Raw genomic sequence first — 14,618 nt, 5'->3', positions numbered from 1 at the left:
GCTCCACCGGTATTGGTGTTATTGCCGTTATTAGACATTGTGAAATGAAAAATGCAGAGCAAGTTTCAGGGGAACAACAATAAGGTGCACAATATTTTGGAACCCAGTATCCTTCAATGTTGAACAAACCAAACAGCTAATACATAGGATTTTCGTCCTACTCAGCTATGGCGGATATTATCTCTACCCACTCCAGACGTCTTATGGAGTATTATGAGTAGAGGGTCTCTGATGAAAGCACGACTGAGTTACTTCAGTATCTAGCATTAAATTAGTGCCTTACCAAACTGTTGGGCACCATGTAGTGTAGTTCTATATCCCTGATAGGCGCAGCGCATTAGAATAATATGTACTATAGTTTTGACAAAGGACTGAGGTCAGTATGTCTCTATCGAGTACATTAAACGTAATTACTTGTGTGTGCCAGCTAACCCAGAGGTCCCTAGAAACTTCTCGAATGAACAAGAAGGAACTAGTTTCTGACAACCGCATAAACATGACAACTTTGTTTCCCTTTAGAATCGGAGCAGTCTCAGAATCGTGGCAACAATAGATAACAGTTTCACTCAGTCAATCGTGCATGCTTAGTTTCTAAAGAGTTTACACAGAAATAGATAGACGTGCATTTCATGAAAAAGGGTTTATTGAACAGTCTTATTTCTCGTGCAAGAGATATGAACTGCTACAATCGTAAGACAGAATGAGAAGTATAATAACCACAGCGTTAGCAGTAAGATACAATAATACTGCAATAGCATGGCTTGTAGCTATTACATATATTCATAAAAATACATACATAAATAACATAGGCTAAAATATAACTACTCAGCTTGTGCTTCTAGCTAGTTCTACCCCAGTGTACCTAACCTAAGTGTAGTACGTGGTGAGAAGTGGGTGTTGCTTCGCTATAGTTTAGTTTAGCTATAGTTTAGATTGGTGTTGCCAAGATTTGCCACAAGTCCCTCTAGGTTCTAGTCCACTCCATAGCTTAGAATGAGAGAGATTGGGATCGCTCTCCGGGTCTCGATCTCTGTCACCCCGCAAGGGGAGTCAGAAACACTGGAGCTGGATTCTCTGTGAGGAAGATGACAGCGTCTGGTCAGTGCGTCAGGCAGGGACTCGATCTCCTTCCGAACTTGCCATGGCGAACCACGTCGTGCAAGTATGCAGCTGGACCGTACCGTGCACCGTAGTTTGCCAGGGCATGTGAAGGTATATTTATTCCTTGAAGGTGTTTAGGAATGCCAGTATTGACGTAAAAGTCGGGCATAGGAACGTCATGAATGAACCCCTAAGGAATAGATGTTCATGCATAATAAATAAGTTCCTGGAGAAATCAATAATCCAAGCAAGGGGAAGTCCTAAAGGCTTAAGAGTCTGGTTTTCCAAGAACTTGTGGTGACGTAGTTGGACCGATGTAGGTGGCCATGCCTGTATTTGGTTAGCATGGATAATGCCTAAATAAGGATTGGATTGCTATGCATAAATAAGGGCAATGGGAATTGTGCCTATATAAGAGCATAAGTCGGGAAACCTATATATGGTATCTAAATTGACACACAACACCAATCCCTTGAACCCCAGACTGATTTTAATTCTATTGTGCCCTTCTATAGGTCAAAACCCTCTTGAAACTGTCGGGCAATAAAGGAAGCAGAGTAAATCTGCTTAGTGCTTGTCAACATAATTTTCAGTGCCGATGTTGGTGTAACCTTGTAATAATATGAGGTCGGGTCAGTGGTGTTAAATCATGAAAAATATTAACATTTCTGTGCAAATGTTTACAAACTACTTTTTGGTGGTGCTGGGCAATGTTCCCACTAGTGATACTCAAAAACATTTCTAGGTGTTATAAATTTGTATAAGAAATGATGATCACAATGTTGGTAACAGTACCATGTGTCATAGTCTGAAGTACTTTCTAACATTTCAGTATTTGGAAATGCAGCAGTTTTCTCTCAATCAGACAACATGTTATTAACAGTTTCAGTGTCCCAATCAACAGAAAATGTACTTGAGGTAATGATATCACCTAATGAAATTTTAAATACATGAGACATTTTTAATAGTTCGGTCGGGCCGAATATATCAAAATCAATCCTGTCCCAAACTATAGCGTCTGGTACAGGAACTGCTGTAATGTTCCCTGACAACAAGTCTCTTTGGTCATGATGTGATGACTGATGTGGCTTCAGAATCAAGTTGACCTCTTGGGCTGTAGAACTTTGCTGGAGGAATCGTCCATTAATAAGCATGCTAAAAGTTATTACTAACCCTAGACAGAAAAGAAAGAACAGTATCCCAGTAATTACCCAGAGTTCTACCCAAGGCGATACCAGGTATGTCTTTTTAAGAAAGTGAAGAAAGTTCTTGATTTGTTGCTTGCGTGTTTGTTGGGCTGGCGTCGTTTCCGGTTCACTTGGATCCAAGGAAAACGTATCAAAGTTCATGAAGTAGCCAGAAGCAGTTCGATTAATTGTTGGAATTGCATCGGGATTTGTTGACATTGTATTTTGCTCTCGTTGAGGCATGTTGACATAGACGTCTGTATTTGGTCTAATTGCAACCTGGTTATAATGAGTTTCATTTGGAAAATGTTTTGTTCATTGGCAAAGAGTTCCATAGCATTGTTGCTTAGTCCTTCATTCTGCACAGGAGGCTCTTCAAACGTGATGAGTCACTCTGTTTGAACTTCTTGGATTGTAGCTAGAGGAGGAAGTCTGCTACTTTGGAGTCCACGAGGCCTACTATTTAGTATTGGCCACATAGTGTGGTTTGATTAAGTCGATTGAGACAAATCTTTTCTCCTTTTTCACGGCAAGAGGCGGCAAATGCACAGTTCATGTTCGTTGAAGTGCTAAGACTGGTACAGGCTTTCTGTATGATGGTCCAGATTATTTTTTCTCCGCTATTTTATCTCTGACCAAATCCCCGACTTTTGGGATCCAGACAGGTCTTGCCGTGACTGCCTTGACTTCCCCAATGCTGTCTATTTTTTGTGGACTTTACTTTGTTGTGTCCTGGATTCATTTAGATCCTGTAAAACAGCCAAACAATCACAGATATCAAATGGTTTTTCATCCACCACTGTGCCTTCACAATCAAGATCAGGTCCTTATGAGGTCCCAAATAGGACCTCATAAGGAGTGACACCCCCTATAGAACTTCTTGACTGATTTTTTAGGGCTCTCTGAATAAGTGATTGACCCAACTACCCCCCTTGGCTAATAGACTAGCTGTTAAAGACTGCTTTAGGTCCCGGTTCTTCCTCTCCACAACCCATACTTTCCATGGCCTCTTTGTAAGCCCGAGAGCTAAACGCTGGGCCACGGTTCGAATGCAACGTGCCAACTGCGTATGCCCCCATAAAGTCTTGCAAATCTTTTATAACAGTTTGAGCGTCAACAGAGCGCTAAGGCCAAACCCATAGGTATCTGGAGCATGAATTCACGCCACCAAGATATATTTGTAAGTCCCATCAGATTGTAAGGGGCCGCAGTGGTCCAGATACACGCATGTGAGAGGTTGGTCTGATTTTAATAATGGTGTCTGTGCCGGCATGCTCTGGTGGATCCTTTCATCTGCTGACAGATGCCACATTTCAAGACATAGTCTTTAGTTTGTTTTGTTATACTAGGCCACCAATAGTGCTGCTACAATAAAGAAATAGTCACTGTAATGCCGGTGTGCGCAGAGCCCAAACCCTTGTTTGCTGTAACAATCAAACCTTGTCTGCGATTCATATTTGGTATTACTCTATTCCCCACTCTAGGAATCTGAGCATATGGAATGTTGCTTGCATCTAAATTGTAAGAGTATTTGTGTGGAAATTTCTTTGGTACTGCTGTGCTGTCTTTGCTTGAAGCAATAACAGCAACCATAATCTCACAGTCTATCCTAGTTTTTGAATGAGTGATTGCAGCTACGGAAGCCGAGCGTACAGCCTCCTTCGCGGCTTCATTAGCCAATGAATCTCCTTCAACGTGAACGCCATCACGCTGATGACTCAGTGTGTGTATCATGTGAGCCCTTGGTAGTTTGTTTTACTACTGCACACAGTAAAAGAAATCACACACAATTACTGTGGGGATTTCGTGATCCGTATTTACAAGCACCAGTATTAATGCTTTTAACTCTGCCAACTGTGCTGTGCAGTCTACTAGAGATTGCGTTTTGGTGCAACTTGGATTGAACTTTCCATCCTGCATGCGTCCTTTAACAATAGCACATGCTGGCTTCTCTTGTTGCTTATGCCCGTTGGCCGGTTGAGCAAATCCATCAGTATAAATGATATATTCATACTGATCAAGAGGCAAGATTTAATTTGGTAGAGGATATTCTTGTTCGTATTGCAGGAATGCTTGTGTTTTTAGACTTGGATCAAATCTGTATTCAACTTCAGTTGCAGTAAGAGAATTAGCCCATTGTATCCCTCTTGGATGTAAGGCTTTAGCATTTGGAATGCTAGCCTTAGTAATAGCTTCTGAAGCCAGTACCAGGGTTACGACAATTATGCATTTAACCTGAGCCAGTGCTCTTTGTCTTGCTACAGCGGTCTGATCTGCTGTCAGGGTTTTCTCTCTTGAAGTGAAACGCATTTCTGCATTTGTGCACAGGTGTGATTTGTATGCGATTGGTAGTGTTTCGCCTTTGTTAAAGGTTAAGTATGTGTACCCGCATTGACCCGCTATAACACAGATCACCAAGTGGCGTACATTTCCGCGTTTTTGTAAGGGTTTGGGAGCTATCATGTCTTCTTGTAGTGAATGTAGGATGTTTGTATGTTCCTGTGTCCAATGTTTAACTGAGAAGTCAGGTTTTATTAAATACTAGAAAGGTTTTACTCTTTCTGCGTAATCCAAAATGTATGTTCTGCCGGAACTTAGAAATCCCAGCATTGATAGTAGATTTTTAAATGTTTTTGGAGGTTGGAGCAGCACACTTTTCTAAAAAGTTAGCTGCCAGACTTTTCCCTTCACTTGACAGCTCATAGCCCAAAAAATGGACATTGAGGTGGGCTATTTTTGATTTTTTTAATGTTAAATATATAGCCCTCCGAGGCGAATTCCATAATAATGGTGCTCACCCTGGTCAAGTGCCTCACTAAGTCATCGCTCGTCAGATAAATATCTACCACATAGGACAATGATTCTTCATCAAAATTTTGGAGTAATTCAGTTACCCGTGCTGAAAATACCCCAGGTCTGTTCTTATACCCCTGGGGGAGATGACACAATTGTCGCTGGGACCCTAATGCTGAGAAAGCAGTTAAATACCTGCTTTCAGGCACTATATTTTGGCAGAAAAATCAATTTGAGATATCAAGTGTTGTTTTTATTTTTTCCGCACAATGTTATTCATTAATGCAGCACTGTGTGCGTTTTGGACAGGTAATTTCTTAGTGCAAGAGTCTGTAATCTAAAACTAGACGATATGTATTGTCCGGTTTTGATACGGGAAACAAAGGATTGTTAATTGGTGAGATGCATGTTTCAATGACCCCTTGGTATTAAAGTTGATCTAAGATTTCCCTGACCTGTTTTTCAGCTTCTTGCTTTATAGGATATTGCCTCTGTGCATTTGGTGAAACTTTTAACGGAATGACGTGGTGGGTTGAATTCTCATCCTATCCGGAGTGATTTTTGTATAATGCTGAAGCCAGGGCTACTGCCCTCTCCTGTGCATATGTGTGTTTAAGATGAATGGGAACGAGGTTGGAGAGAGGTGGAAAAATTATATCTTTTCCCCTAGGGCACTCCTTAACAAATGCTGGCGACCAATCTTGTTCAGCTAAGAGGATGTCATAACCAGATGATAGGTTCTTCCAAAAGAGACCTTTTATTTTTCTGGGCTTGTCCCCCTCCATCCACAGTGTTATTTCATGCAACTTTATGTGGGACGCTCACCCTTTTATCTGGTGTTTCCACCGTGATGTAATCATTCAACTCCTTTGTCACCAGAAATTCCTTCAGGGCAAGCTATTGTTACCTCTGCTGCACTGTCTAGCATTGTCTGAGACCATTCCCCTTTCAGAAGTTGTGTCCTCAGAATTCTGGGCATGTCTGATCTTCAGACCTGCAACATTTTTCATTTTAAACGGAGGTTTTGATTTTGGCTTTTCTTCCTTTTTGGAAGTATAGTCTTGAGCGTGTTGCTTGTCTCTGGACTTAGTACGCTCTTCTTTGTGTTCTGACTGTCCTTCTCTCTCTCAGTTTTTCGTCGAGCCCTGAAAGGAACAAGAGGAACATGTATCAGTATTCTGATACCTGCCAGGTTTCCTAATATTATCCCTATTCCAAAGGTTGTACCTCTTTTCAGAATGCTCCTGTGGAGGAGATCTACCTCGGGATTGAGATCTGTTTTCTGTAAAACTTTGTTCTTTTTTAGTATCCCACTTCTTCTTAAAAGAAGCAGGAGTCTGCTTAGAAGTGTCCTTTTCAGGACTGCCCATTAGTTGTGGTTTTAAATCTTTCCCACCCTAACTGTCTCTGCCTAATTCTGCATATGTAGTTTCAATTCGTTTGGGTAGTTCTTGTGCTTGTTCTTATGGACTGAACTCTCTTAGGCGTTGGCGGATTGCCACTGACGCTGCTTCCCCTTTAATTTAAGCTAGTATTATGGCTGATGCCTGCTCATAGTTATTTAATACCTTCATCCCTAAGTTCAGAGCAGGCTCTGCTCCGTACTTTTTCTGTGTTTGTCTCAATACATCGGGTATCACCGCTAATGAAGGAACACAATGCTTTCTGGTATATAAGGCAGCAAAGACTGCACCCCAAGTGGTACAATCCTCTAACTGTGGTGTTATCCCCATGGGCAAGCAGATTGTTAACATTCTATGTTTTTTCAAATGGTGTAGTTTCCGGGAATACTGCCTCAAGCTGAGATATTTTCTGAGCTACCCAGAATGGCATTTGTTTGCGTTAATTGGGCGTTTTGCCCATTACTGCGTGTAATGTTTGTGGAGTGATTTTAGTTGCTGTACCCTGATATTGGGTTTCATTTGTTGCAACTGTTGCTGGTTGGACTGTGAAGGTCCTCATGACAAATTGTGTCATGTTTCTGTAGATTTTAATTAATTCTTTGTTTTGAGTGAGTAAGTCTGGATTTGGCATTGTTTTAATGTCAGGATGAGGTGTGTAGGCTGCTAATATCAGCCATGTTTCCACTGGTCTTCCTAACAGACCATGCCTTTCTCCTCCTCTTAAGTGGGGTAGGGCACCTTTAAACCAGTATTGGTGTAAGTGAGTGCAATCTCTATGTCCTCGAATGTACAATATTCATCTGGTGCATCTCCCCATGGGTACGAGAGAAATGTCTGTGTTCGTGTATCTGCTGCTGGGAATGTAACCCATGAGTAGAATACCTCTGTTTTGTTTTATTTGTGTGTCTCAATCATGAAAGCTACTACGTCACACCTAGCTTGTAAGCCATTTTCTAATAGTTTTAGTGTGAATGTACATCTGCATTTAGGTGCAATTAGAATAGCGTTCGCATCTTCTTCTGCATTTGAAAGGTGCAGCTCTACCGCTACGTCACCTCTAGTCTCAGTCATTTTGAAATGACGAAGTTTTTTTCCAAGGGAACTAAGATAAGCTTTTATGCACAGTTGTTTAGGAGCACTGTGTCCTGTCAAGCTTGATTAACCAGCAGCCAAAAAATAGGATATTTTGCCTACTCAGCTGTGGCGGAGTTTATGCCTACCCACTCCAGACGTCTCTGGTGTTTGTGCGTAGGTGTCTCTGAGAATAGCACGGCTGAACTACTCAGATTCTACTGTTGAATAAGTACCCAACCAAAGTTGGTGGTGCCATGTAGTGTAGTTCCTATACTACCCATACAGGACCTGCGTGGCTGGATAACATAAACTGTAGGATTGGTGGCAGACTAACTCTGAGCACCCCACCACGTATATTAGCCTGTTTTCATTAGCTAGCTCACAGTGCCACTAGAATCTCCTCTTATCGGGGAGAGAATAGTTTCTGGCAACCTTAGAACATGAAAACCCTGATACCTCAGGATTGTGGAAACAATGTACTACCTTTCGGTCAGTCACTCATGCTCACTTACTTCGTCTCAGAGAGTTACACAGAAGAAACAGTCGGGCGTGTTACAATATTTATTTATTTCACAGTTGTTCTTCTAGTGTAAAATATACATACTGCGACAACAATTAGACAGTAGCAGAGATATATGATCATCAATACAGTGAATATAAAAGAATAGTACAGTTCTACCATTTTACAATATTCATAAACACATACATGGATATAAAATGCATTATAAAAGAAAGTGCGCATATACTCCCACAATGCCTACCTAGATGTACCTTAGTGTACTTAGCATGTGAGTAGGTGTGAAGCCAAGAATCTCTTTAGATTTATTGTACCCCATTACCTGAAGCAAGAGAGTGTGGGACCCCGTCCTGGTCTCGAGTTGGACACCAAGCAAGGGATGGTTAGACCTCTGTCAGTTTGAGCGTCTGCATGCAGGTGCCTCAGCGACTCTGGTCAGTGTGTCCGCCTGGAAGTTTCGGTTCCCTCTAACTAATATTAGCTAGAGGTGCTGTATTTATACAGAAAGGGTTCCTTTGTCCCTTGTGTCTTGTATTAACCCTTGTTGGGTATGAGGATGACGTATGGCATGAACCTTGTACGTAGATATTATGCAGGTGGATTTAACGACTTTCCCTCACATTGAACTACTATTCCAGACATCACGGCGTCATCCGGTAGTTCTCCCCTGTTCCAGCGCTCGTTTTCTGCCTCAGATGGCGGAAGCGGGGTGAACAAACTACACGAGACTGACGCGTGACGTCATCTTGTAGTTCTGACTTGCCAGCCTCGCGAGATTACGCGCGCAAGTCTCTTTCACATTGTTGGCAGACCTTGACATAGACTCACATTGAACTACTATTCCAGACATCACGGCGTCATCCGGTAGTTCTCCCCTGTTTCAGTGCTCGTTTTCTGCCTCAGATGGCGGAAGCGGGATGAACAAACTACACGAGACTGACGCGTGACGTCATCTTGTAGTTCTGACTTGCCAGTCTCGCGAGATTACGCGCGCAAGTCTCTTTCACACTGTTGGCAGACGGTGACACAGACCCTTTTCCCCCCCGGTCTCAAATTTATCTATTATACCAGCGGATGATGAGTAATAAGTTGCTGGGTAATGGGATCCTATTTAGCCCTTCGGCCCTGCCCCTTCCCCACTGGCACCGATTGGTTCATTCTACCAGACCAAACAAATGAAGTAGGGAGAACGAAGGAGGTTCGGTGCCTCCCCCTGACTCAGTCTCACATCCTGAGACAACGACGGACAGGTAGGATACACATCTCTGCCTTTCTTTATAATGCTGTATCAAGGTTGTTGTCACTTTTGTCTTACCTTAGTGACTATAATACTAATGGCTTCGCATTTTGTGGCTAACAAGGGTTTGGAGAGTTGGTTGTAATGGGAACGTTTTGATAGATGTAAGTGTACTCCATACACAGAAGACCTTATGACTTCGTATGGGTTTTAGTGCCAGAGTAGATCAACGCTTGATCCCTCTGCCCTTTGAATTTACGGAGTCGGTTTCTGTTATTGTAGAGCGGGGTCTCACATATCCTGAGCCAGGTCCAGGAAGAGGTGAGGTCCACTCCCCGGACACTCTGGGTGAGTAATGTACTTGTATATATTTGAGGAACGATGTATCTCTTCTAACAGACCATGAAAGCTGATCGTGATTCACTTGTACGTTTGTCCCCAACATACAGTACTAAGTCGACCAGGTGCCGAAGAGAGGAGTTGATACAGTTGAAGGAAAATTATATCCTTTACTGGTTTTCACTTGTGTGTTTTTTGTATAGTTTTTTCACACCTTATTCACTCATAAGCAGTAGCATATATTTAGAACAGAGACCCTGACGAAAGCCTGGGAACTATCCCACTAGGGCTGAAACATGTTGGTCTCCTCGCAGCTATTTGTGTGGACTGCGTTGATGATGTTACACTGTTCTTGTTTTTAAAGGGGAAGGGGCTAACGTTTATTAAAACTGGTTTGTGTTAAGTTCCCTATCCTTTTTTTAAATCACCACTTTTTTGCTTTTGCACTGCACTTCCCATCGTATCAACATCATGTGGTAGTACCGAGTGATTGTGGGTCGCTACCCCGAACTAGCTACCGGGGTATGCTGGTCTCAATGATCAAGAGACACGATACCCGATAAGGACTACCAAATGAGAATATTGATCCATACAAGACTTTTGATGGGAATCCTTAACTAGGGGTGACTCACGTTTACTGGTGCTTCACTTTTGGTGGTATGGTTTGTTGGATTTGCTGTGTTTGTTCTCATGTACAACTGACATGATTACAAAAGCATAGAATTACATTAGGATTCCTATTTAGACCCCTAAGTTTGTTGTTTATTATTTTATTGGATTTAGCCCCTGCCTGGTTTCCAAGAACCTATATGAATATTCACTCATAGTATGTCAGTCTAAAAAATGAAGTCATAGAACGCTTTTGTTCAGGGAAACCCTCCTCCTGCGCCCAGGACTAGAACTAGGTAAAGGTTCAATCCTAAAAGGCCTGTTACTGTGTAATGTAAGGGAGGTGATGTAGGTGAAAGGGTAAGATGTTACCCGAGCCTATATTAGGGCACCTATTTGAAACAAAACAGTACAAAGCAACTGTATGCACCATATTTACTCACTAGGCAAGTGTTCAAAAATTAATAATTAATGATTATGCAGGTTCCATCAGGTCCCCCATTTCTTGACTCTGTTGTTGTTGTTTTTATCTTGTAGATACTAGGTGCTCACACACCTTGTCCTGATGATGATCTCAATTTTATGAGATCGAAACGCTGTTGGCCACAGAACAACTTGACTCCCTCTTTATTAAATTAAAAAAATGCTTAAAGGTCTAGCATCTTATTGTTTAGAATTGCTACATGTTCACATTCTCACTTACCACTGCACCTTTCATCCACTTATCTGTAAGCACTACATCATGATATACACAGACAAATGTTTCAATACCATGCAATGAATATATCAATTGCATTACAATGTTAAGCAGTGTTTTGCTTTTATACTTGCTTTTTGTGTATTATATTTTGTTTGGTCTTCAAAAAAATTCCCTAAGTGTTTTTAAACACGCTTGAGAGATGTTGGCCTAAGTGAACCACTGTTTTTTATCCTAATAGATCTCATTTTATCCAGAATTTCCCTTGTTTAAGCTGATTCTTATATTATCCTACTATGCTCAGAGTGGGCGTGGATTTGAAATTTTGTTTAATTTGGCTATTTGATGAGTGCTATGGGGCGGGAGATTTAGTAAAGGACTTGCTTTTTATCAACCTATTCCACTGCTTCGCTTCCAATCTCTGCTATTGGTGTTTTTATCTAGCTTCCCCTTGCTTCTTTTTTGATCTCTGTTTTTCATGGAAGAGACAGTTCTGCTATACATGTTTATTGACCTTGATAGGGCATGCAGCCAAGCTTCCTTTCAATTATTTTTTGCTTTCAGGAGCCATTCTGTTGTTTACTTCAGCTGTCATTCAAGCATACTTTGATGTAGCCCTTTTTGTGAACAGATTCGTCTTTGGTGTATTGAGGCTTTGGTTTTAAGATTTTGTTTAGAATGATTTTCAGTCTGCCAAATATGGGGTGATCAATTTTTCCTCTGTTATGTAGTTGACAAGCAAGATTTTTCAGTCCCTTCTAAGTTCCAGCCCCAGTCGTTAACCCAGTCTGGAACTTGCATGATAACTCCTTGGCCGCCTATATTTTTCCCAGCCACTCTTAGACCATACTTCTTAGATCTTCCATCAACTCTTCCTAGTTTCTCAAAGGTTGGTTGCTACTTATGTGGTATGGCAGGTGGTCAACAGAATATGTGGTAACACTTCTATCCTGACTACCATTGTAAGTAATTCTCAGTACTCATGAAGCTTTGGTCTCTAGTCCTGGGTCCTTTAAGTCACCGCTCTTCCTCCCTCCACCCATGTCCCAATTTTTTTTTAAAGTTTGCTACAGGTTTATTTTGGCTCCAATTCATCATTAGGTCTGCTAAAATGGCATTGTTTTCTTTGTGGGGACTTGCTCTCAAGACATAGTGCAGCCATATTCATGAGGCCATTGTTTTTGTTGACTTTTTGTATTAGTTTGTATTTATAACCTTAAATGTCTATAATTGATATTTTCTTGTCCCACTTTTTTCGTGTTTTACATGTTTATCTATTGTGTTCCTTCCTATAAATAATCTAGGGCCTTTTTGCATTGCATTTTTTAAAACTCCCACATTTATTGTTGAACTACAGTTATAGGAATTGATTTTGTTACAAATTCAGTAATTTTCAACATTCTTTAATTTTTTTTTGAGTTGATAGATTGTGTCCATTTGCATCAATTTAAGCAAACAAATCAACCTGCATATGTTTTTTTTATATGAAAAAGCAAAATTGTAACATTTTTCTCCTCATGTCCTTTCAGCTTCTTGGACATTTAATGATTGTTGCTGCAAAATGTGCTGCTAAAGTGAGAGTAACCAATGGCTTCCGACTGGTGTTGAATGAAGGTCCTTATGGCGGACAGTCCATAAATCACCTTCATATCCATCTTCTTGCTGGCCGTCAGTTGGGCTGGCCTCCAGGCTAAAAAGAGTGCCTGAAAGCTCTAGTTGAGAGTCTAACGTTTGCTTCATATTAAGTGATTTATGTTTCTCTACAGAAAAAAACTACAGACACACCTAAAATGCAAACAAGGATTTTTGGACCCTTACTTAGATTCCTTGACAATGTGTTTTTACTTGATAACTTACTTTATATCGCAGGGATTCCTAAATGTAACCTGAAATGATTGGCATGTTAAATAAAAACAAGTTTGAAGACCAGTAGTATAATCTCCCTCTTTTTTTGAGAAAGAAAAATGTCTATAACTTTCTGTTATTTTAAATCGTCTGCTCCATCGGAATTTCCAGATGTTTTCACTACACACATGGCCTACGATAAATGGAGGAAAGCCGTGGTGTGGAGCTGTGTATATGGAGATTTTCCAGCCTTTTCCAGAACTGTTCTTGTAAAGAGTAATGTTTGTGTTAAGTTTAATTTGTTTTACTCTGCTTTTTTTTGCAACTACACAACCTTCATAACATAACGTGAGGAAAAAAACAAGGTTGTCCATGCTCCCCTTGTTATTTGCTATTTACATTGACCCTTTAATTAGGAAGATCCAGGATGATCAAATAATTCAACCTATTCATGCTAGAGGCGGAGATGTCAACATTTTGGGTTACGCGGATGACTTAGCCATTCTAACAGGTACTCCACGTTTGGCTTTAGCTGAAATAAACATTTTAACCTCACAGTATGGCAAGATCTCTGGTTATCATCTAAATGCGGGCAAAACTCAAATAGTTTGTAATGATAAAGTTGCTTTAGCCGATCGGTGGATAGTAGCAAGTGTCAGATATTTAGGCATAGAAATTAGTTCTAAATCCGAAGAAATTGTTGACATTAATCTTAAACCACTTTTACAAAAAATTTACTTAGACGCCCGCAGAATGAATAATTTACATCTGACGTTGATTGGTAGATGTAATGTCGTAAAAATGATATTTCTCCCTAAAATTCTATACTGTTTTAGAGCAATTCCCTTGGAGATAAACAAAATGTGGTTTCAAAAGCTGGACCAGCTAGTCTCATGGTTTTTATGGGCTGGACAACGCCCAAGAAGGGCCCTCAGAATTATGACTCTGCCTAGAGATAGGGGAGGGTGGTCCGTCGCTAATTTTCAAATCTATTACTGGGCGATTGTCCTGAAACAGATAGGGGAATTATTAAACGGGGGAATTTTGCGTAGTTTGGAAACATTGATCTATCATTTAATTTATGGGATAGAGGCTAGGGGACTTCTTTTGGGCCATCTAGATTTTGCTTATTTTAAGAGGGTCAAATTCAAAGTTTTGCTTAGTGCCTACCGGGTATGGACAGCTGTTGGAAAAAAGTTCGAAATCGGGCGGTTACATCTATATTCCCCCCTTGTAAGGAATACTATACTTCCAGAAATATTTCGAGATACATACTTCAAAAAATGGATGGATAAAGAGGTTCAGTGTATAGGGGATCTTATATCTGATGCTGGAAAAATGCCCTTTGAGGCTATTAAAGAGAGATTTGGGATCAAGAACAATTATTTTTTCAAATATCTACAGATCAGGGACTTCCTTAGTAAAAGATCTGTTACCTGGGTGCGTATCCGGTTACTTGATCTGATTAATGGGGGGTCAATCTACAACATCTTCTTCATACAAACTGGTAAATGAGAAGATGGGTAACGATTTGGCTAAACATTTTGATAGGTGGCAAATGATTTAGCAGGGCAGGGCAAGTGTGAAGACTCCCTTCTGTTTAGTCAAACGACGTGTATTTCTGCAAATCTGCAGGTACAATGCTTTAAGACCTGGTGCAACTTATATATAACCCCGGCACGTATTTATAGATGGGGGGACTTCCGGGATAAACTGTCCTCGCTGCGGATTGCTTGCTGCAGATAGTACACATATGTTTGCCACCTGTTCTAGCTTGTCCCAACCCTTAGCTAAAATTGAGCAGCAGTTAGGGGCC

The 14,618-nt window shown here is 40.9% G+C and overlaps 1 protein-coding gene across 1 annotated transcript in view; it reads left to right on the top strand.

Annotated features, from left to right (window-relative positions):
* Window positions 1-12,880, top strand: part of LOC144819538 (adenosine 5'-monophosphoramidase HINT1-like) — a 236,193-nt gene extending 223,313 nt beyond the window's left edge. The window contains exon 3 of the mRNA XM_078677380.1: window positions 12,487-12,880. Coding sequence (XP_078533506.1) covers window positions 12,487-12,651 — 165 coding nt within the window. The 3' untranslated portion in view covers window positions 12,652-12,880. The remainder of the gene's footprint in view (window positions 1-12,486) is intronic.
* The last annotated feature ends 1,738 nt before the right edge of the window (window positions 12,881-14,618 follow it).

Source organism: Lissotriton helveticus, chromosome 2_1, assembly GCF_964261635.1.
Source record: "Lissotriton helveticus chromosome 2_1, aLisHel1.1, whole genome shotgun sequence".
In the NCBI taxonomy this organism is placed as follows: domain Eukaryota; kingdom Metazoa; phylum Chordata; class Amphibia; order Caudata; family Salamandridae; genus Lissotriton; species Lissotriton helveticus.
This window is presented reverse-complemented; position numbering and strand designations above follow the sequence as displayed.